At 33.2% G+C, this 21,331-nt stretch overlaps 3 protein-coding genes across 5 annotated transcripts; 1 reads left to right on the top strand and 2 right to left on the bottom strand.

The window, feature by feature from the left end:
• Window positions 1–5,688, bottom strand: LOC109355016 (protein FAR-RED ELONGATED HYPOCOTYL 3). 3 transcript variants are annotated; one of them, XM_019597913.1, is made up of 10 exons: window positions 5,525–5,688; window positions 1,384–3,582; window positions 1,254–1,310; window positions 985–1,059; window positions 834–896; window positions 677–745; window positions 558–602; window positions 391–471; window positions 266–287; window positions 1–232 (listed from the first exon to the last, which is right to left on the bottom strand). In XM_019597913.1, the coding sequence occupies exons 2-8, from the start codon at window positions 3,550–3,552 to the stop codon at window positions 415–417; spliced, it is 2,535 nt and encodes an 844-aa protein (XP_019453458.1). In that variant the 5' UTR covers window positions 3,553–3,582; window positions 5,525–5,688; the 3' UTR covers window positions 1–232; window positions 266–287; window positions 391–414. The 3 variants fall into 3 exon arrangements, with proteins under 3 accessions (XP_019453458.1, XP_019453456.1, XP_019453457.1); XM_019597911.1 differs by having other exon boundaries at window positions 1–287; XM_019597912.1 differs by having other exon boundaries at window positions 1–287; window positions 1,384–3,669; window positions 5,525–5,669.
• LOC109353577 (germin-like protein subfamily 3 member 4) lies at window positions 10,595–11,662 on the top strand. The gene has a single exon (XM_019595913.1). It carries the CDS (start codon window positions 10,785–10,787, stop codon window positions 11,478–11,480), a length of 696 nt encoding a protein of 231 aa, XP_019451458.1. The 5' UTR covers window positions 10,595–10,784; the 3' UTR covers window positions 11,481–11,662.
• Window positions 14,394–16,807, bottom strand: LOC109354161. The gene is made up of 6 exons (XM_019596508.1): window positions 16,283–16,807; window positions 15,947–16,073; window positions 15,507–15,688; window positions 15,267–15,337; window positions 14,845–14,994; window positions 14,394–14,681 (listed from the first exon to the last, which is right to left on the bottom strand). Exons 1-6 carry the CDS (start codon window positions 16,707–16,709, stop codon window positions 14,523–14,525), a joined length of 1,116 nt encoding a protein of 371 aa, XP_019452053.1. The 5' UTR covers window positions 16,710–16,807; the 3' UTR covers window positions 14,394–14,522.

The following is a 21,331-nucleotide window of genomic DNA, read 5'->3' as shown; positions in this document are numbered from 1 at the left end:
TAAGATGAGTACTTTGTTACTAAATTAAATATATCATAATGTCAGTCTCAGGTAATCTAAAGAATCAACCAACTTTACATGAACTTTTCAAACTAAACCCTTACACCATCTATAAGTATTTTATAATAGACTTTGGATATTATACAACATATATTATAATATTACATTGCAAATACTGAACTAGGAGGTTCTCCCTTGTAACTTCAATCAAATATGCATACCATTCTGATCTCTCTTACATTCTCTACAAGATGTGCAGTGCAACTCATAGAACTAGTTCCCCCAACCTATTAACACAAACAATTTAAATCACTGCCTCAGTTATTCATATTCAAGAGAAAATGTGAATTTAACAACAACAAATATGAAGGTTGAATCCATGTCAAATACATTGTTCTTATATGCAGGTGCCACTCATGTGTGTCTTGATTGATCCTCATGCAACTGTGCTGCTCTTACATTAGGATCATCCTGCCAAAAGGAAGATGAATTTACAAAGTGACTTTCTGAAAGAATATTCTACCTTCAAATTATTATTAATAAATTGTCAAACTAACCCGCATGCCATATGCGAAACCGGTTCGCAAAAAATCCAGTTGTGCCTGCAGGTATGGACCAATATGAATTCAAATAAACATTGTAACAGAAAATTGGCCTTAGCATTAGTAAACCATACCAGACCAGGCATGCTCTGATGTGCACCATAATAACCATCTTGGCTTGTTGGTATGGAACTCATTGATCCCTACATATATAAAACAGCTTCTAAATTGTTGCACTGTCACTCTGTCAGTAAAAATTTAAACACGGTAAGTAGAGTTTGCATGACATACCAGCCCCTGAATAGTGTGTTGATTCCCGAAGTAATTATCACGTGTCGGTCCCATTAAGTTCAACTGAACCATCAAATGAAACATGACTTCACTAAATGATGTGGAATAATACATGATGAAATTGAGAACTAGATGTGTCATATTCACATACCATTCCCTGAACATTCTGTTGTGCGCCGTAATAACCATCAAGGGTTACAGCTGCTGCTCTTGCATTGAATTTATCCTACAAAATAGAATTCCTTGTAACTGAAGAGAAGTTTCCTTCAAACAAGCATATACATGTATTCAAGTAAAATCGAGCATGTATCTTTTATTTCCTCTACAAGCATCATGCCTCCGGTAATATGGTTGAACGTTAGTTAGGCTAACTAATAAGAGGACAAGGTAAAAAAATAATCCAATGGTATGAGGACAGACCATTTGTTGCAAGTTATCTACTGCCCCAGCATTCATCACTTCAGGCTCACAGCTCAACTGCATTTCAAAGAGGTCATGATAGAAACAACATAAAAATGTAGTTAACATGTTCAATTGCTAGAAAACATACCTTTTTCTTTTTGGTTGGATTTTTCTTTCGGCTTGGCTTACCCATATTTCTACTCTGGGTATCTTCTTCAGTGGAAAGCTGGCCATGAACAGCGGAAGTTCCAGCTTCTGTAGGACTCTTACTAGAACTGTTTACACTCACACAATTTTTGTATGCTTCATGTAGTGCATGGAATGCAATGCTGTAACTCTCTTGAGACAGGGATCCTTCTTCACTCAGTTTCAGTGCTCGCTGGCATAACTCATTGTACCGTTGCCCCCTAGATAGCATATGTTCAGATTCTTCTCCCATCATATGCCTCATCTTTGCATCTTTTGTCCACCGCTTCAAAATATATTGGGATGGCATCACCGACTGACCAGAATATTGAAGAACAACCAATGCATGTCGACAAAGATAACCTCTATATTCAAATAGACGACATATACATGATACCTCTGATCTTATGTTATTTAACCCAACTATGAAGTCTTGATTTGTTTCCATATCATGAACCATGTGAGTAATGCCTGTGCCATCCTGTCCTTCACTTTTCGGGTGACAAGCAACAGCACCAATAACCTCAGCTTGAATCTTCTTGAATACTGCATGGGTGCAAATCCCTGCAACACTCTTCTCTAAAGGTGAGGGAGTTTTTAATGTTGCAACTTTATTCCAAGTATCACAATCTGCTTTTGCTTCCTCCTCATATCTGTCTTGCAAGATTGCTTCATACTGTTTGACAAAATCTTGCACAGAGGTCTTCTTATGAACATATTTATCGAAGAAGGAATTTACACTTTCAGATCGCTGGACAGTGGACATACCACCTAAGAAAATGTTCTTCATGAATGTTGGTGCCCATAACTTCCGATCTTCATACAGTGACTGCATGCATTCATCCTCCTGGAGTTCAAAACGATCAACAATTTTCCACCACCTCTTCTCAAATTCATCACTTGTCCATGACCTATAGATGCATTTTTCAAATTTTGACATAAAATTGTCATGTCTTTTGATTACATGAGTCAGATTTTCAAGAACCTTCCCCAATATATGCCATAAACATACACAATGACGTGAATTAGGAAAGATATCTGACACAACTGACTTCAAAGTCTTGTCATGGTCAGTAATTATCACTTTCGGAACTTGACCACCAACTGCTTTCAGCCATGTCCGCATAAGCCAAGAATAAGTGGTGGCACTTTCATCTGATATCAAGGCACAACCAAGTAATATAAACTGATAGTGCTGATTCACCCCAACAAAAAGAACCAGTGGCATCTTATACTTGTTTCTAACATAGGTGGTGTCAAAAGACACAACATCACAAAAGTTGATATAGTCATGCCTACTTTTAGCATCAACCCACAAAAGACTTCTCAGGCGTAGATCCTCACCAATATCTACTGCATAAAAGAAGTTAGAATTCATATTTTGCATCTGTGTAAAAAACTCAAGCATACGTTTAGCCTCTCCTGACTCCAGGCCGAAATTCCGGCCTTTATCAAATGGGTTTTTCTCGTGCTTGAGACCAACCACAGTTTTGTATTCAGCAAACTGTCTAGCCATCGCAGCATACATTTTTCTTGTTTGTTCACTAACAGCTTGGGCTGGTAAAAGCTCATGATTATGCTCCTTCACAAAACTATGTATAACCCATTTTCCATCTGACCTTCTTTTTACATGCATGCTTGCTTTACAATCGATCTTTGAACAAGATCTCCTACCAGTTGAATTTTCCGATTCCTGATTGTTCTGCCTGGCACGCGGGCGGTTTACTGATTTTTCATACTCTCGTTTTGTTCCGTATCTGGAACAGGCAAACTTTGCATCTATAAATTCTCTTGACGTTTTTGATCGGCGGCTATTTTGTATTGCAGTGTTGAATCCCATTGACCGAGCATATTCCTGGTAGAAAGAATACGCTTCCCCATGAGACTCAAATTCCATGCCAGAAAGTGGCTCAAGATTTGCTTCTTCCTTAAACATTACCATATCTACTGTGGGTGAATTCAAGTCTCCGCCATCGAGAGGATGTACCTCAACACAAGCATCAACCATATTTCTTCCCTCTATATCACCATTGCGCAATTTATCTTCTGTATCCAATAGGTTATCAATTGTATTTGTTTCTTGATCCTCTTTATCATGTTCACCAGAAGGTAATCTAAGATCTATGTCCATAACTATTTCTGCCTGATGATTTCAAGGGTACTGAAAAGTGGAAATAACAGAAACCAAGTCAACCAATCAAGTAAATCATTTCCAGTTAATTCATTTATGCATTGCCTCGCGGGTCTTCTAGTAAGAAGACCTAACACAGACCAGGAGAAAACTGAAATTTATGAGATAAGGAAATTGCAAACAACAGAAAAACAAAGGGGTAGTTCTACTAGTGCTAAGGTAGTAAACTCATTTGTAGAAGAACTGACAGTACAGCTTCATCATAGTACCAATCATAATAATATGGTCTCTGGTAGAAAATAGCCGCTTAGATGTTAATGTTCATTTGACTCAATTGTAAATATGTATGTGAAGCAGAAAGGTTTTAAATTTTTCCCATTAATCTTATTATAAATTTTTCCCATTAATCTTATTATGTTTCTAATTCAACAGTATGAATGTCATGAGCTGAAATCATGAGAAGAAAAAGTAGTGAGTAGAGCAAAGGAGGCAGACTAGAGAATTTATATAGAAAACACCAAAGACAGATATCATATGCAGTTAACATATCAAATTCCCATCAGCATATGCAGCAAATCAGAAAAGTAGTAATTAGTAAAAGTGCAAACAAAATATGAAGGAGATCCCTAGAAGTGTGCAGAGAGCGAAAGGAATTGTCCAATACAGCAATAACCATCATATGGGGCAGTTTCAAAACCATGAGAGTGTTCTAAGGCTCCTATCCATGTCTTGAGTTGTATTTTCAAGCTGAAATATAACTCAAGTACTTACAATAATAACAAATACTCTCTGGCTGTGATTATACCAATGAGTTTACTAATAGTAAAACAACCATAAGGGTGAAAAATACATACTCACAAATCTTTCAACCCAAAAAGATAGATATGGACAAATAGAGCAGGGGAACAGTGTAGGAAAAAAATATTGCTTCCAAGAAACAGCAAAAACAATGCAAACATTATTTAGGAGAAATAGATCTATTAAGCTCAGAACTCTTCGAAAAGTCATTTGAATAGAGATCCTATTAAGTAAAGAAAGTTTTTATCTTCGGGAGAGATTCTGCTTTCCAGAGGGTGGCTGTGCAACGGAACATTTCCCATTTGGAGGATAACTTTGAAGAAATTAGAATGTTAAATACAGGCACCTATCAAATCCTAGTGTTTATTCAATAGCAAATAGAGTCCACAAAAAGGGCAAGATGTAAAATTTCTGCTTGTGTCATTTTTGGAAGATTTCGTTATCTGATTTGTGAGAGACAAAAGTGAACTTTTAGAATAATGTAACTCCGATTTTGAGCTTATGTTTTGCTAAGCAACTTCCTCCTCCACAATCCACACCTATGTACTATCCTCTTCTGTTCATTCTTATTTTATTTAACAAACAATCTAAAATAACTAGCAAAATCTCTCTATTCCTCTCTTCTTCTTCTTCTTGCCACGGAACATCACAAGTCCTAAGAAACAAAAACACAGCAGCTCAGTACACGAAACTCCCACGTGGTGAGGTATAGAGACAATAGCCCACCCCACAAGCAGAGACTGCTTCCCGGATTTGAACTCGTGACCTCATAGTCACTTAGTAGCAAACTTACCAAATGCGTCGAGACTCACTCTCTTAGAACAGCACAGGTCCTAAAGCTAATATTTTTACTTACAGTATATAGAAGCATAACTTGACCCAACAACAATATAGCAAGCAAATCATGTAGTTCCCAGAGAAATTGTTACAAAAACAATTATTTATCAGTTACATCCACATCCATAAACAATCTTCTAGGTTACAAAGGGAACAACACTAATAAAAAAACAATCCTTTGATCAAATTATAAGTAGTGCATAACACAATTACAGTGAATTATAAAGCATAATGTATTTTAATTAAGTAGAATAAATGATTAATTGGAAAAAAATAAGGTGAATTTTGGAATGAATAAGAAGGGTGTAATAATGAGAAGAGAGGGAAGGGAGGGAACCTGTTTGAAAGAAAGATCAGAAACAAAGTGAAGGTGGAAAATCTCACGCGAGGGGCATCAGCGAGTGGACCAAAACCGCTTTTTCTCCCCCAAAATTTTCTGATGCCTCCTAGGGTTTCATAAAACACCAATCCAACTCTCGTTTCGCTTCACTCGCTCTTTTCATATATCACCAATCGCCTCGCACGTGTGCGCGTGTCACGTACCATCCCATATTATATTAATTAATACCTATTTATCAATTCGGTGCTGCTTAACTCGCATCATGCTCTTCCCATTTTAATTTTTAAAGTAATTTTTATTCAAAGATATATATGTATATAGATAACAATAAAAATTACAAATACATAAAGATATATGTAGAGAGGTATATAGACTTAATTTTCATATTTCACTTTCACCCTCAATTATAAAAGAAATTGTAACTAAGATAAATAGATATTCATAAATGTTACTGAATGCTAAAATCAGAGGTCTTTTTTGGGAACATTTGTTACATTATCTCATTTCTTCATTTAATGTGTACATTCTATTTTAGTTTCTCATTTAGTGTTTCCATTATGAAAGGAGTATGAAATATCTCTATATTATCAAAAGTAGCGTATTGAGAGGACTGGCAGTGCGCACCAAGTGCTCTCCACATACTCGATAGTTAATGAGGGGGAATTTACATATTCATAAAATATTTTTTACTCTCACCAATTTTATTTTTATATAAAAAATTCTTCATTCACACCACATATAAATTTTTTTAAGGGGTTGCTATTATATTATCATAAATGATGTAGAATAAATTTAAGGGGTTGCTATGGATGTATTAAATATAAGATCACTCAAGGTCCATTAAAAATGACCAAATATAAAAAAAGGTATTGTGCTCAAATTTCTAATGAGTAACAATAATAAAAAAGCAAGAAAAGAAAGCATTTCACATGTTCTCACAATTTTCATAACTTTTTTTGGAAATGTGAATATAAATTATTTTAGTTAATTAAATTACTTTCATAAATAATGAATATTCATCCTCCCTTTATTATTTATTTTCAATTCTCATCTTTATTTAAATTTTCACATATAAATTTCATTTATTTTCTTGTGACAAATAAGAGTTCCTATTGTCCCTTACATGGCTTATAAAATGTCATGACTAACCTAATGCGTAAGAAACGGTCATGTGTTTGTCAACCAACAATTCTATTGTTTAGGATTGACGATACAATTTTTATAGTATAAATGTTAAACATAATAGTTACACATATTTATTTTAGTTAATTAAATTACTTTCATAAATAATGAATATTCATTCTCCCTTTATTATTTATTTTCAATTCTCATTTTTATTTAAATTTTCACATATAAATTTCATTTATTTTCTTGTGACAAATAAGAGTTCCTATTTTCCCTTACATGGCTTATAAAATGTCATGACTAACCTAATGCGTAAGAAACAGTCATGTGTTTGTCAACCAACAATTCTATTGTTTAGGATTGACGATACAATTTTTATGGTATAAATGTTAAACATAATAGTTACACATATGTATTTCCGATTATGCATGAAATACTTCGGAAATCTCAGAAACAAAGTGCTACCCTCTCGACCCTTGTCACCCATGTGTTGATATAATTAATTCAAAAAATGGCTACTTAGCAAAGCAAAAGAATAGAAAATCCACCCTCACACTAGCTACATAGAGTTGCATTTGATGATTAAATGTTACATCCTGAGGTTAGTCTTGACAGTGCGTGTAGTAAAGGTTGCAATGATGAAATTGATTCTGTCTCTTCAAGTTAATAAGGATTAACTGAAAAAGGTGATGGTTCAGGCAACTAAGCTCACCAGGCTATGTGGACTGATAGTGCAGCAGCCTGTAATCCCCCCACTGTTGGGAGCCAGAGGTGGTCGCTGTTCTGTGAAACCAGCCTCACGCTATGCCCTCTAGTCTAGGAGTCATGAAACCTATGCCTCAGCTTAAGTTCCATGTCTCAACTCTCAACTTGGAGTGGGCAAGCCAGCCAAATTGCACACATCAATCCAACCCAGCAAAGCCATGAAGCTGTTCTATCACCTTGATGCCCCCACTTGGGTTACAAGCTGGTGTTACCCAACTCAGCAATTTGAAATGCTTGTTAGAGGCTATATAAAGAGTTTTTTGTTAAATACTCTGGCCGGTGTGGGACTTGGAGAAATGAACTTGTAATGTGAACTTTAGGTCTTGATATAATGTGGCTATTTAACAAACTATTGTTTATATAGACTTGGAAAAAAGTCCAAATTTCTGATAGCAGTAATAATCTTTACATGGAATCCTGCATCAACGTTGAGTATGTCTCCTCCTTTTTCCACCATTACATGACCTACTTAAATGCAATGTAGCATGGCATGAGATGAGAACATTTGCATATCATAGAAAAACTATAAGAAGCCATAATCTTGCAGCAATAGATTAACAAATTATGAGAAAGCTTTTACACTTTCCAATAAATTAACAAATCTGTACTTTCTCAAACAAGTTGTTTCATCACTTGGACGGTGTGGTTCTTAAAAAAGCAGAGATAGACTAAAGTTGTTTCATATTCAACTCTTTTTTGTTTTTGCTTTATTTTGATAGTTAAATTACTCTTCTATGAGAAATAATGGAGAGTTTTCATAACTCTAGCTCGATTAAAAATTGTATTACTAAAATTTAGGTTTTTATTTTGTGTGATATTTTATTATATTTTACGTTTATCCTATGGAACATTAGGTTTGAAATGGATAAGATAAGATAGTGCAACATTTTTTTCATACTCTCACACTAATCACCACTGCCACCATATTATTAGTACGTCACCATTATATCAATATCATTATTATTTGGTGCACACCAAACACTGAATATAATAAGAATTTATCTTACTCTATTTTTATTAGGCCAACATAATTTGTTGAAATCCAAGTTGACGCCAGCCTTGGAGTTAATACAGGTACACAATTTCACCTATTGAATTTTGTTTTTATCTATTTACGCCATTCCATTAATAATTACCATAACAATAATTTTAATACATTTACCATAAGAATAAATAAAGTATGCAATTAGATTATTTGTTAATTTATTTTGAAATCGCATTTTTCTTATAATTACGTAAAAATAAAAATCATTTAATACAAGTCTATGTGAAACATGTTAATCCTAGTTTTAAGATATGTTGCGGTGTTGGACGTACGGCTACACTTCACTTTCTTAAAATTAATATGATTAATTATATTTCTACATCCAAAAAATATTTTTTTATAAAAAAACAAAATATAGAATTTCTTAACCAAGTTTTAATATGAGATGCGGTATTGAACGTAAGGGCTATGATTCGCTCATATCCTTTTTGTTTTCAAAAATAATAATTTAAATTTTACTATTTTAAATAAATAAAATTAACCCAGTCAACAAATTTTTTTCTACCCAAAGAATGACGTAGTCTTGATTCCCATAAAGATGATACGTAGGATCAAGATCACACTTGTTAGACATAATATTAAAATAAAGTTTTTTGGTAATAATAATAAAAACAATTAGTAATCCATGCAATATAATAGGTAGGGTACCGTTTAAACAGACAACTAGGTGCTAATACCTTCCATACTGTGTAATCGACTCCCGAACCTAGATATAAAAGTCCAAAGCTCAATACCATTGGGTCAAAAGATTTTTCTACATTTTTGACTGGAAAAAAAAATGTAGTAACGACTCTAATAAGGTCGTGCAGCCGAAAATCGGGGCGCGACATCCTCATTTTGTCTTCCTATTCACTCATCTCTCATTTCCATCTTTATATTATTTACAAGTTTTCTCTCATACTCTTCCTATTTTCTTTTACTCTTAAACAAATATTTGATACTCATTTTCATGGAAGGTAACCATATTGTAAATTCATTTGGTTATACTCACGGTTTCCTCCATAAAGATGTCATTTTTCTTATACTTACGATGATCATGAAACATTTTATTTCATCAATGGATTTCCGACATTTGAGTTTTTTCTCATAAAAATGACATCTTTAACTGCCTTTTACTTTCTTCTTTAGAAACGATAGTTACCATTATTCTCACTGCGGAAACATTCATATGAAAAAAAGAAGATATTTTTTTGTGTGAAAAAGTTTATTTTTATGAAAAAAATGGTGTTTTTATGGGTTTAGGGTTAAGCTATTATTTATGTGTGAAAAAAACATTCATATAGCTTCTTTTTTGTGACAAAAACATTCATATTTATGTCATGGTCAATTGTATATGGCTATCTCAAGAGTTAAAAGCAATAAGTGATTGAAGATTTTAATTCATGATAAGGATTATAAACCACTCAAGTTAATAACAAATGTGGTTTATAAAAAAGTCTTTCAAAATCTCTAAGAGATATTCTATAGCTTATCTTAAATTGTACTATATAAATTTTGTTTATAACTATTTATTATTTATTTCATACAATAGGTTGTATACCATGTTATTTGTCATCAAATCTGTTGGATCAAACATATACATAAACATCAAATTTCATCCCGTAATCATTAGCAAATGTTTAATTAATAAATTACTCTGTATTATTTAAATACACTCTAGTTAAATACGTTACCACCCGTGCGAATGCACAAATATCTTATTAGTAATTGTTGGAAAGGATAACCATCATCCCCGAAGAGATTAGTCATCTATCCAGATTATAATGAAGATGAATACTTTTGTTAAAATGAGAGAAAAAATCATCAGATCTCTCAAAAACTTCTAATATTTATTATTTTTCATGGAATGTATGTATCCATATGTAATATCGTTTAAACATGGACCATTAATTGAACTTTGATAACTTTATCTTAACAAATAAAATACTAGAGGAGTGAGTATAAAGGTTTTTCTCTCCTTAAAACATAGCTGTCACATGACCTAAAAATTGACAGGGTATCTTAATTGAGTTTAACCATTTAAAATTGGATTCCTTATCTTGAATATTTAAGCCACTCCTCAAATAGCTTCTTCTGTCATTGAAGTGAATGCTTTTGGTGATACCACACATGGAATCTCATTTAACACAACCTTCAAGCTTAATGATCAAATAGATAGTGTTTATTTCAGTTTCAAGCAAAACACTTCTTACATTACACTTCATTACAAAGCCAGAAGTGAACTCCAAGGTTATCATTACTTGCATTTCTTGAACCCCAAGACACATTTATATATGTATAAATTGAAGAAGATAATAAAGACAACACAAAGGGCAGAAGAATATGTATAACAAGTGTAGATTAAAGATGAAACTCTTTGCTAACATTTTCTTTATGTTCTTTGTTGCCTTCACCAGCATCCAACATTGCTATGCAGACTGTGAAAACTTACAGGACACTTGTCCTACAGTTTCACCCAAAAAGCAGACCATATTCATCAATGGCCTACCCTGCAAAAATCCAGCTAATATAACAGCTCAAGATTTCAAGACTTCAGAATTAAGCAACCCTGGGTCTAAAGATATATTTGGTGCTTCACTCAAATTTGTCACTGCTTCTGAGTTTCCTGGTCTTAACACTCTTGGCCTCTCAATTGGAAGAACTGATATGGATGGTGATGGCCTGGTAAATTTCCATTATCACCCTAGAGCTACTGAGATTATATTTGTTACCAAAGGGGTATTGCTTGCTGGATTTGTTGATACCAAAAACCAAGTTTTTCAAGAGTTTCTTAATGTAGGTGATGTTTTTGTGTTCCCAAAGGGTTTGTTTCACTTCATTCTAAATAATGGGTTTCAAGATGCCACTGCAATTTCAGTGTTCAACAGCCAAAACCCAGGGCTTGTATCTATCACAGCAACAACTTTTGACAACACAGTGGAATCGTTAGAGAACCTAAAGAAGAGACTTGCCTCACTTTCTGAAGGTCATGATGTTGCTAATTTAACCATGCCAGGGTTAGAAAGCATTTTCAGTTAGGCATTTCAAACTATGATGTCATGAATGCCATAAAATACTAGTTCAATTTGTTTCAACTTTACTATTTAGTATTTATTATTGAAGGCATGATGTGTATGAAGATGTTGGGATGAGTTTGTGTGTAAATGTAATCTTAATACTATTCTATGAAGATTGCCAGTGTGAATATCAGAAGAATTAAACTCAAAATTATCACTAATTTAAATTATATATCTTGCAACTTATTTGCCAAAAAATAGTGTAATACATAATATGTAAATCAAAGAACATGAAAAACAAAATAGAAAAGAAGATCATGATCCATGGAAGGATCTATCCTCTGCAGTCTGCAATGAACTGAGTACTTGAAAGGTATTCAATTTCTAAAGAGATATATGGTAATATGGTACAATGTAAAAATGAATGTCTGAAAAAAATGAGGGAAAAATTATTAAATTCTGAACAATGGTTTCTAATTTTTAAGCAAAATTGAGTACTACTCTATCCCAGGTGATCACCTGAAACTGAAAGTATATCTAGATTTGAAAATTCAGCAAAACATACTCACTATAGTTGCTTCTATTTGCCCCCATTTTATCTGCAATTTGCAACCATGCTATTGTAATCATAGTAGTAATAAATCATGGACATTGTTTGCTGCTGAATTTCATTACATATATATGGAATTGTTTTGGCACCAGGACCAATTGCATCTCTATCAAGTGGTCCATGGCATACGAACCCAGACTTGTTAATGTGGCACTTCTCATTGTATATAATAAGAGCAAGTGACGAACAAGCATAAAGACACTTAACAACGAAATGACAAGTACAACCACGCATTGATTGAGGTCTAGCAGCACGATTTCGAGTGTTCAATCGATATCTTCGACTCGGCAAAATACCTCCACCTTCCCCATAATTTTCTGGGCCAAATGAGCACCAGTACCTACACACACAAATATTTCAACTTTACAACATACATATTGGAATCCCGTCCTTGCACCACTTAAGTTTAAAAGTTGTTTGCCAGTCTGGTTTTAATTTAAAACAACACAAAAATGATTTTTTAACATTAGGGAACTTAACAAGGATCAGTGTTTTATAAAAGAGAAACTTAATTTAACACTTTCAAGTTCCAACACTATCCCAAGAATAAACTAAAAGGGAAACTTGGTGCCATAAAGGTTCCGCTATGCACAGGGTCCAGGGAAGGGTTGGGTCCACTATGTGGGTCTGTAGTAGGCAGCCTTACCTTGCATTTGCAAGAGGCTGATTCCACGACTCGAATCTATGACATTCTTTTCACATAGCAACCACTTTGACCATCGCACCAAGGCTCCCCTTCTCCAAAAAAAAAACAAACTAAGTTAAAAAAGAAGGAAACAAGCTGAAAAATACTAGAAAATTAAAACAAAAATCCGAAACGTATAACAATCCAGCAATCATGATACTCCAAAGGGAGAACAAATTTAGGTGAAAAAACCTGAATCAAAATTATTTTGAATGAACAGTAATAAGATTCATAATAGAAACTCACAGCTTGTACTCCAGATACTCATCATCCTTGCACTCCTTCAAGGAGCCAATATCTCGTTTCCTTCCTTCTCGATATGGAAGCGAGTTGGGCACTCAACACTCAGCACTCGCCGACTATAAAATCATGGACTCGATCATATGGAATAAGGGCTTGGTCCAAGTCAAATCAGCAGCACAGAACTCCTCCTCCACAGGTGGATCTTGCAAAGGAATATTCCTAACTGATTCAACTATTGCCATGTCCAAAACAAAGCCAGAGCTACCTTCATATATACAACAGAATATTCTAGAAGGCTACCAATAAATAATAACAAGAATATTGTTCAAGCACAGAACAGAAAATGAAACAAACATATAGAAATAACCCTAACCTTCCACTCCATAGTTGTGTTCCACTTTCCTAAAAGAAAAGACATTTATGTTTATTCTCCATCTTCATCCAGTTCATAGCCGAAAAACCGTGAACGAAAGAAGAAGGTGTTGACATGCCATGTATCTTTTCCATCTTCAGTACTTCAAACAATATTGTAGAAGAATGAAAGAAAAAATTCAGAGTTTTCTCTGGTTTGTGACTGGGGTACCTCACCTTCCTCCACGAGAACTAGAGTCTTCTTCTCTTTCTCCAATTTTTTTTTCAAGTTGATTATCTCGTGCACTGTGGCACTGTGCATAGATTATATGATATTCACTATCCAATTTTTAATATTACAAGAAAAAATAGGTGTAGTGGCATGGTGCAGAGGTTATGTGTTCCTATATAGCTTTCTTAATATGTTATGATGATGAAGTTTTTACTTCTACATCTTGCATGAATAAGTGAAAGAAATTAGATCAAAAGTTAATCTAAACTCACCTATAAAAATAGTTGCATGTCTACAAACATATCATAAAAGGTGGAAAAATTATGTTAGACAGTTGTAAAAAATGATATCTCATCGTATCACGAGCTAACTTATTTCTTTCGGCCAATAAAAGTATGACATATGTGTAATATTTTGTTTAGTTTTAGAAATATTTTTATAAAAAATGATTAAAATACATGCATGACTTTAGTAGCCGGAGGAGATAAATTATCTCCTTATACTAGGTATTATGACAAAAAAAAATAATGAAAAGAGATATTTAATTTACTTCCTAATATATCCCATGTTAGATCACGTTAAGATTTCATTTCAAAACACAATTAGTAATGAGATGAGTTTTTTATGAGAACTATTTTGTAATTGCTCTAGAGAAAAAGGTTTGGCTTATTGGTTCAATACCAGACCATGATACTATAATTGCCTATATTGGAATAATCCCATTACTTCACAAAAATCCAAGTCTCCAATAATAATGTATGAACAAATTACATATAAATAGGCCGCGGCCATACAAAAATTACAATTAATTACACTCACAAAATGAAGCTAATCATCTCTGATTAAAAGAACACTTTAAAAAATAGGTAAACTAATAAAAAAGAACAAGTTGTTTCATCTGCATAACAAAATTACACACATTGTAGTATATATAGCACAGGTTTCATGAGTAATTTATTGCGGTTGGGGAAATTCCACCACAAAGCCCCTTCATTTCTTCTTCAAGTTTGTTAATTTCTGCCTCAGTTCTTGCCCTTGTACTTGCATCTGCTGAATTTAATGTTCTTTTCAGCACTGTCATCTGCTTCACAATGCTTGTGATCTATGCACATCAAAATAAAACTAAACATGTTCAGCAAATAAATTCAAGGGCATATAGCACATTCATATATATATACACACATATATATATATATATATAGATATATATATATATATAGCGATCAAAATAGGAAAACAAAGAAAAGGGTTACATAAAATTAAACCTTTCTTTGAGGCCATCTTTTTACTCCTTCTCTACGACAAACTCCCTTCACGACACTAGAACATACGTTCAACTTCCTAGCTGCTTCCTCAATAGGTAGATGAAAGTAATCCCTTAAATCACTTAATTTCATCTTCGCTATTCTCTCTTTCTGTTCAACCACGATATACAATAGTATAACTAGTCAAAAAGCTATAAATTATTGCCAAACAAATAAAAGAAAAGCACAAAACTCATGCAACACTTCCTCATTAAGTTCTATATTTTTAGATGTATATTCTATTTTGACATTTATTTGGTTCTATTTTGACATATGAACATTATTTTATTTTACAATACTACATAAAAAAGTGGTAGAAGTAACTAATGTAAAGTTAAGAGGAAACAAGAAATTAGAAAAAGGAAAAACATCAAAATTTTAACCTGTTCTGAAAGGCTAGGCCTACGAGCCCTTCCATTGTCAACCTCTTGTTCCATTTCATCGGATGGTCCTCCTACAAACATATATATAACATGATTGAAACTGAGCACAATATTCTGAAACTATATAAGAATAGTTTTATAAGTATATCATTTAATGATGTACTAATATTGTAACAAATATTATATCAATGCATATATAACCTTTTTCAAGAATAAAAATAGCAGTAGAATAGAACCAACCTGAACCATTTGGATTCATGTCGATATAGTCATTCAAGTCTTCAGCCCAGTCTAGTCCAATGCACAGGGCTTCATAATAGGAAGACAATGGATCTTGCACCATAACGTAGCCTGATGTATTTTGCCCCAGACAGTATTGCACTAGAAAATTCTTGATTTCTTGGATGTTTTTCATGGTAAAACTGATCATAGTAACCATAAAGAAAGTAATAATAGTAAGAAAAGTAAATACTCAAAAGGAGTTTTGGTATTAGAAAGTAAACGCAAAAACATCATTGCATGCACAGGATTTAATTGTGCAAGAAGTTTATAAATAAACTAAAAATGAAAATGCACTTTGTTGTAGAATGTGGTCGTTAAATGACATGCAAATAATAACACATTCTCTTTAACTACGTAGAGTTTTGCAATGCCACAAAAAGGTACTATGTTGAACTTACTCAATCATTTGAAATTGAGGGTTACTTGAAGAAGCCCCATTGATATTCCCATTGATATTCTGGTGATGAATTGCATGACACATTATACCAAGCCTTCCATCAATCTCAAGTTTGTTGAAGGTAAAACCTAAAGCACCAAAATACATATCAAATTAATGAAAATGAAAACGGAAGAAATTAAACTATCATGTAAGAAGAAGAGATAGAGAAACCGTAAACAATAGAATGGGTTAATTTTGGTGACTGAAAACTTCACAGAAATGTTTTTTTATGTGACACATTTCATATTTATAGTGCACAATAGATGTACTTTGCTGACTCATATGTTAATTATACCATTGGTGTGAATTATCTCTCTTAAAACTTGACAACAAGAGCAACTAAAAGGTGATGGTGAGTCTGGCCAACATGGAAGTGACATCACTTCCATGTTGCTAAAATTCTGTAACCCTAAGAAGTTCCAATTTGGTGGCTGACTTGGACCCACATTCACTTGTGATTCAAAGTTGTTGTTGTTTCCATTTCCTCCATTTGGAAAATAATAATTACTCATCATTGGGTCAAGTAATGGATGATTAACCCCTTGAACTCCATTTCCATCTCCATATTCAATTTGTTGCGGCAGTGGAACGAGTCCATTATAATTATTGTTAACATTGTTTGATAAATCAGATATTGTGGGGTTTGTCAAATTGAAAATGCTTGGGCTAAGTGGAGTATCATAGGGGTCACGATATGGAACAACGAACCTTGGATCAGCCATTTTCTTTTCTATGTGAAGAAGTTTATTGATGGTTGTAGCGGTGCCAAAGAGAAAGCGCCGCTACTTAGAAGAAAATGGGGTGTGGGAAATTTCAGACGTTGTTGGAGATTATATATGAGACAACGAAAATAACTGTGAAAAGGTTTGATTAAATGAAGATATTGTATAAACAGGTATGAGAGGTAGTTAATGACCGTTGCAATAGTTGAAGCCTATTCGGTGAAGTAATGTGTTGAATAGTTGTTTGAAAAAAAAGAAATTTTAATATGTAAGAGGCAGGAGATTTATAAAAAGATAAAAAAATTGATTAATATAAACGATGATAATCGTGCACTAAGAAAATGAAATAATTCCTTGAGATAACATGAGACATACCCTTAATACAAAAAAAAATCTAATAAAAAAAGTTACTTTTATTATTTTTATCCAAAAGTTAAAGATAAAGAATGAAAGTGAATCTCACAACCACATTATAATTATGAGATCTGAATTCAATCAAGAACTATAAAAACATAAAATCTATTTGGGATGTGATTGTTTTTGCTGATGAAGATTCTAATTACGCTGTGTTGAATCTGAGGCCCCTGATCATTTTGAGTGGTTGGTTATGACCCATGTCAGACGAATAACACCAAGCAATAGGGGAAAACATAAATATTTCTGAGGAAATTAGAAGGGGGACAAAGAGGAGCAAGAGAGTTAACTTAGTAATGGGAAATAAAGTTAAATTGATGTTTAATTTTTTTTATTAGATATCAAATTTTTATTGGATGAAACATCATTAAAGACAATCTTTTAGAATAACTGATCTACATTCCTTCTATAACATATGTAAGACAAAGCTTTATTATTTATATGGTATTTGATGTGATATTGTATGAGATAGTTTCTTATAAAATAATATTATTACATATTTGATAGAGCAACAAGTGAAGTTATATTGGGGTGATGATGTGGCAATGATGGTGAAGTGAAGGTAGAGGTAGCTATTGTGAAGAAAACCTTTGCTCCTGATTTTGACAAAGTTTTGATGAAGACACCAACATCACCAAAGAGAAGAAAAAGAAGAATACTTATGAACACAAAGAAGATTAAAACTTCAAGACAATTAGATTAAGTCTCTATAGATACTTCTATCCTAAAACTCTTAAAAATGCAAAGTAGTAATGCTCAAACTATTTTTCAAGAAAATTGAGACACTTTAAAATACTTAAAACAATTTTCAAAAATAGAGTGTAATGAGTTACTTCATCTGAGTAACAGGTTACATGTGTGAGAAAAGAGTTATCCAACTTAAAACTGTCCAGAGTAATTCATTACTGCCTTTAAGTAACAAATTACCAGTTTTGAAAAAGTTGAGTAACCGATTACCCAAATTGGTGTAATCGATTACTCTAATTCATTTTTAAAAGAACAGTGGACAAAGAGTTTGGATAATCGATTACCCACTGTTAGTAATCAATTACTGAGAGCTGTTGCATCAGATTTCAGATTTCAAAATGAAATGTTTTCATTCCAAACGAAATCTCTTTACTTCAAAGAACTCCTACACTTTCAGAAAGGCACCATGTGTGTTTAGAAAGTCTATATAAAAGCTCTAACTTTCACAAAACAAATACACAACAACATACAACTCTTATACAATTTCCAAAAGCTCTTAAACTTATTCTAAAGTTATTTCTCTATACTTTTTGACAACTTGCACTTAAACTTTCAAAAATCATTTTTCTGAAGTTGCTTATAAGTGTTTCAAAGTTTTCCAAAGAGCATTATTACTTGGTATACATAAAGAGTTGATTGGATTGCAAGTTATATTACTTTCATACTTAAAGGTACAACTAAAGTTGGACTTTGGTATCCAAAATGAAGTATATGTGAATTGGTTGGATATTCGAATTCGGATTTTGCCGGATGTAAATCTGAAAGGAAAAGTACAAGTGGTACTTGTCACATTTTAGGCAATGCTTTAGTCTCTTGGTCCTGCAAGAATCAAGCATGTGTTGCACTAAGCACTGCTGAGGCTGAATATATAGCATCAGATAGTTGTTTTGCCCAAGTGTTGTGGCTTAAGCAACAGTTACGAGATTATGGCTTAGACTTAGGTTGCACTCCGCTGAAATGTGATAATACTAGTGCTATAAATCTTACAAAGAATCCTATTATGCATTCTAGAACCAAACATATAGATATAAGACATCACTTTCTTAGGGACCATGTTTAAAAGAAAGATGTATCCGTAGAATTTGTTGATACTCATAACCAACTTGCAGATATTTTCACTAAGCCCTTGACAAAAGAACTTCCTTACAAAATTAGACTTGAATTAGACATTCTTGATGAAGCTTACCTGTCTTAACATGCTTAAATGATTATGTGTTTGCTTCATTATGATTATCTCATGCCTACTTGATCTTAAATATATTTATTTATGTGTTAAAAAACTTCATTTTTTAGGTTAAAAATCATTTTCAGTGCATCAGTATGCTTAAAATGAATTTTTCTGGGGTCAGTAACTGATTACTCTAGAGAGTAACCGATTATAGGGTTAAACAACGTGCTTCAGTAACCGATTACTCAAAATGAGTAACCGATTACTCTGAGTTGTTGTTTGAAAATTAAAAAAAAAATATATATTTTGAGTAATCGATTACTCTATGCTCTATAAATGTAAATTTTCTGCATTTTTATAACTTTTTCAAACTCTTCTTCTTCCTAATCTCAAACCCTCTACGTGACCACCTTTCTCTCACTCTAAAATATTCATTTCTAAACCATTTTGGGTGATTTTTATATCCATTCCTATCATATTTTCGATTCTAAACACTTCTAACCAATCATTTTCGTGATCAGTGGCTAGAATAAAAAAACCCCAAATCTCTAAAACCTAAAAACCTAAAATTTCAAAATCCCAAATCCATGATTTCTTCTTCTAGATCAAAGAAACAACGCACAAATACATCTCAAAGGAGTCAAGGAACAACTTCTTTGGAGTCTAACCCTCTGGATTTAGTAAGAATTCTAGCTAATGAGGAACAACGCAAAGTGTTTGAAGAACACTTCGATGGAGGCATCATTTTTACTCCAAAATTCGGTAATGTTGACAATAATGTTGGAAATTTTGAGTTTGAAGATTTTCCTTTCCCTTATCTTTTAAGTCAAAAAAACCTTTTTGATTTTTGTTGTGAGACAAATGAAATTTATCCAGAACTTGTGCGAGTATTTTACTATAACTTGAACTTCCTATGTCAAAGAAAAAGACATTATTTTGGATCTTAACACCTTTAGTTCATTGTTATGTAACATACCCTCTCAAGGTAACATAACAGGTTTCAGCCTTGTATGTGAATGTGATAATTATGATCTAAATGATTTTTATCATTCTTTATGTAGACTTTCAAAAAGGGAAATAGAAATGTGTAAGCAACATGGTTTTGGTGAGACCGTAAAAAACCGAGACATCATATATGCTGGATATCTCAAGCTTGAGGACTGTTTGCTTCATTATATTTTGAGCTATGTCATCTTACCAAAATTTTCAAATCATTCTCAAATAAGTGACATAGAACTTCAATTGATGTATGCTTTAAAGTTTAACATCAAGATCAATTGGGCTCTAATGATAATGAGACAAATGTGGACTGTTAGAGGTACTCAAAGCCCTTTGCCATATGCAATCTTCATAACCAATATTCTTCAGCATGTCGGTGTTTCTACAAACGGTGAAACAAAGGTGCCTCTGAATCTTCGTGAAAGCCAAATTGATGTGGAAGTGATCTACAAAATGAGTTTCATCAAAGACCTTTGAACCCGCAGCTATACACATAGAACCGATAAACCGACTACTACTGAACCATCTGAACCTGAAGCTCCTAACCCTTCTGCACCACAACCGTTTGAGTTTCATGCTCAATTGTCCTCATCTTCTGCCATGCCCACGAACCAAATGATTATGGATGAGTTGGTTTCTCTCCGAGGCTACATCACTAACCGGATGGATGTTCTTGACTCTCAGAACCATCAAATTCAATATGAACTTCATTGCCTCTCCTCTAGGATGGATATCATGGATATTGATGAAGACAATTCGGAGCCTGAGTCTTAGAATATATGTTGTTAGGATTTTCTGCTCGTATTATTTTCAAATCTCGGACAAATTTTTATTTATTGCTTTTAGGTTATTACTGCATATTCCTAGACAAATTACTTTATGATGTTTTGTGCTTTATTGTTCCATTCCTGGATACATGTTTGAAACATCTTATTTATGCATTGCAATACTTGCTTATATCTTAATTCATACATTAGTATATGCTATCATATTGATATATCTTGATTATATAAAGTGTATGTATGCTATATATATTATGCCGAAATCTCTTTTGCTTTTCTACTTTTTGATGAAGTCAAAATGGGGAGAAAAGTTGGAGGAAGTGTATTTTCTGTAAAATTATTTCAGGCACATTACTTCAAAAGATAGGGGGAGCATAATCAAGTTAAAACTTCAAAGTATGTTGCTCTCCAGAAAATTACACTATCAAGAAGATCTTGGTTTGTCATCATAAAAAAAGGGGAGATTGTGAAGAAGATCTTTGCTGCTGACCTTGGCAATATTTTAATGAAGA

The sequence above is a fragment of the Lupinus angustifolius genome, chromosome LG08, assembly GCF_001865875.1.
Source record: "Lupinus angustifolius cultivar Tanjil chromosome LG08, LupAngTanjil_v1.0, whole genome shotgun sequence".
In the NCBI taxonomy this organism is placed as follows: Eukaryota; Viridiplantae; Streptophyta; class Magnoliopsida; order Fabales; family Fabaceae; genus Lupinus; species Lupinus angustifolius.
The sequence above is the reverse complement of the archived record's forward strand: the minus strand, read 5'-3'. Positions and strand labels throughout refer to the sequence as shown.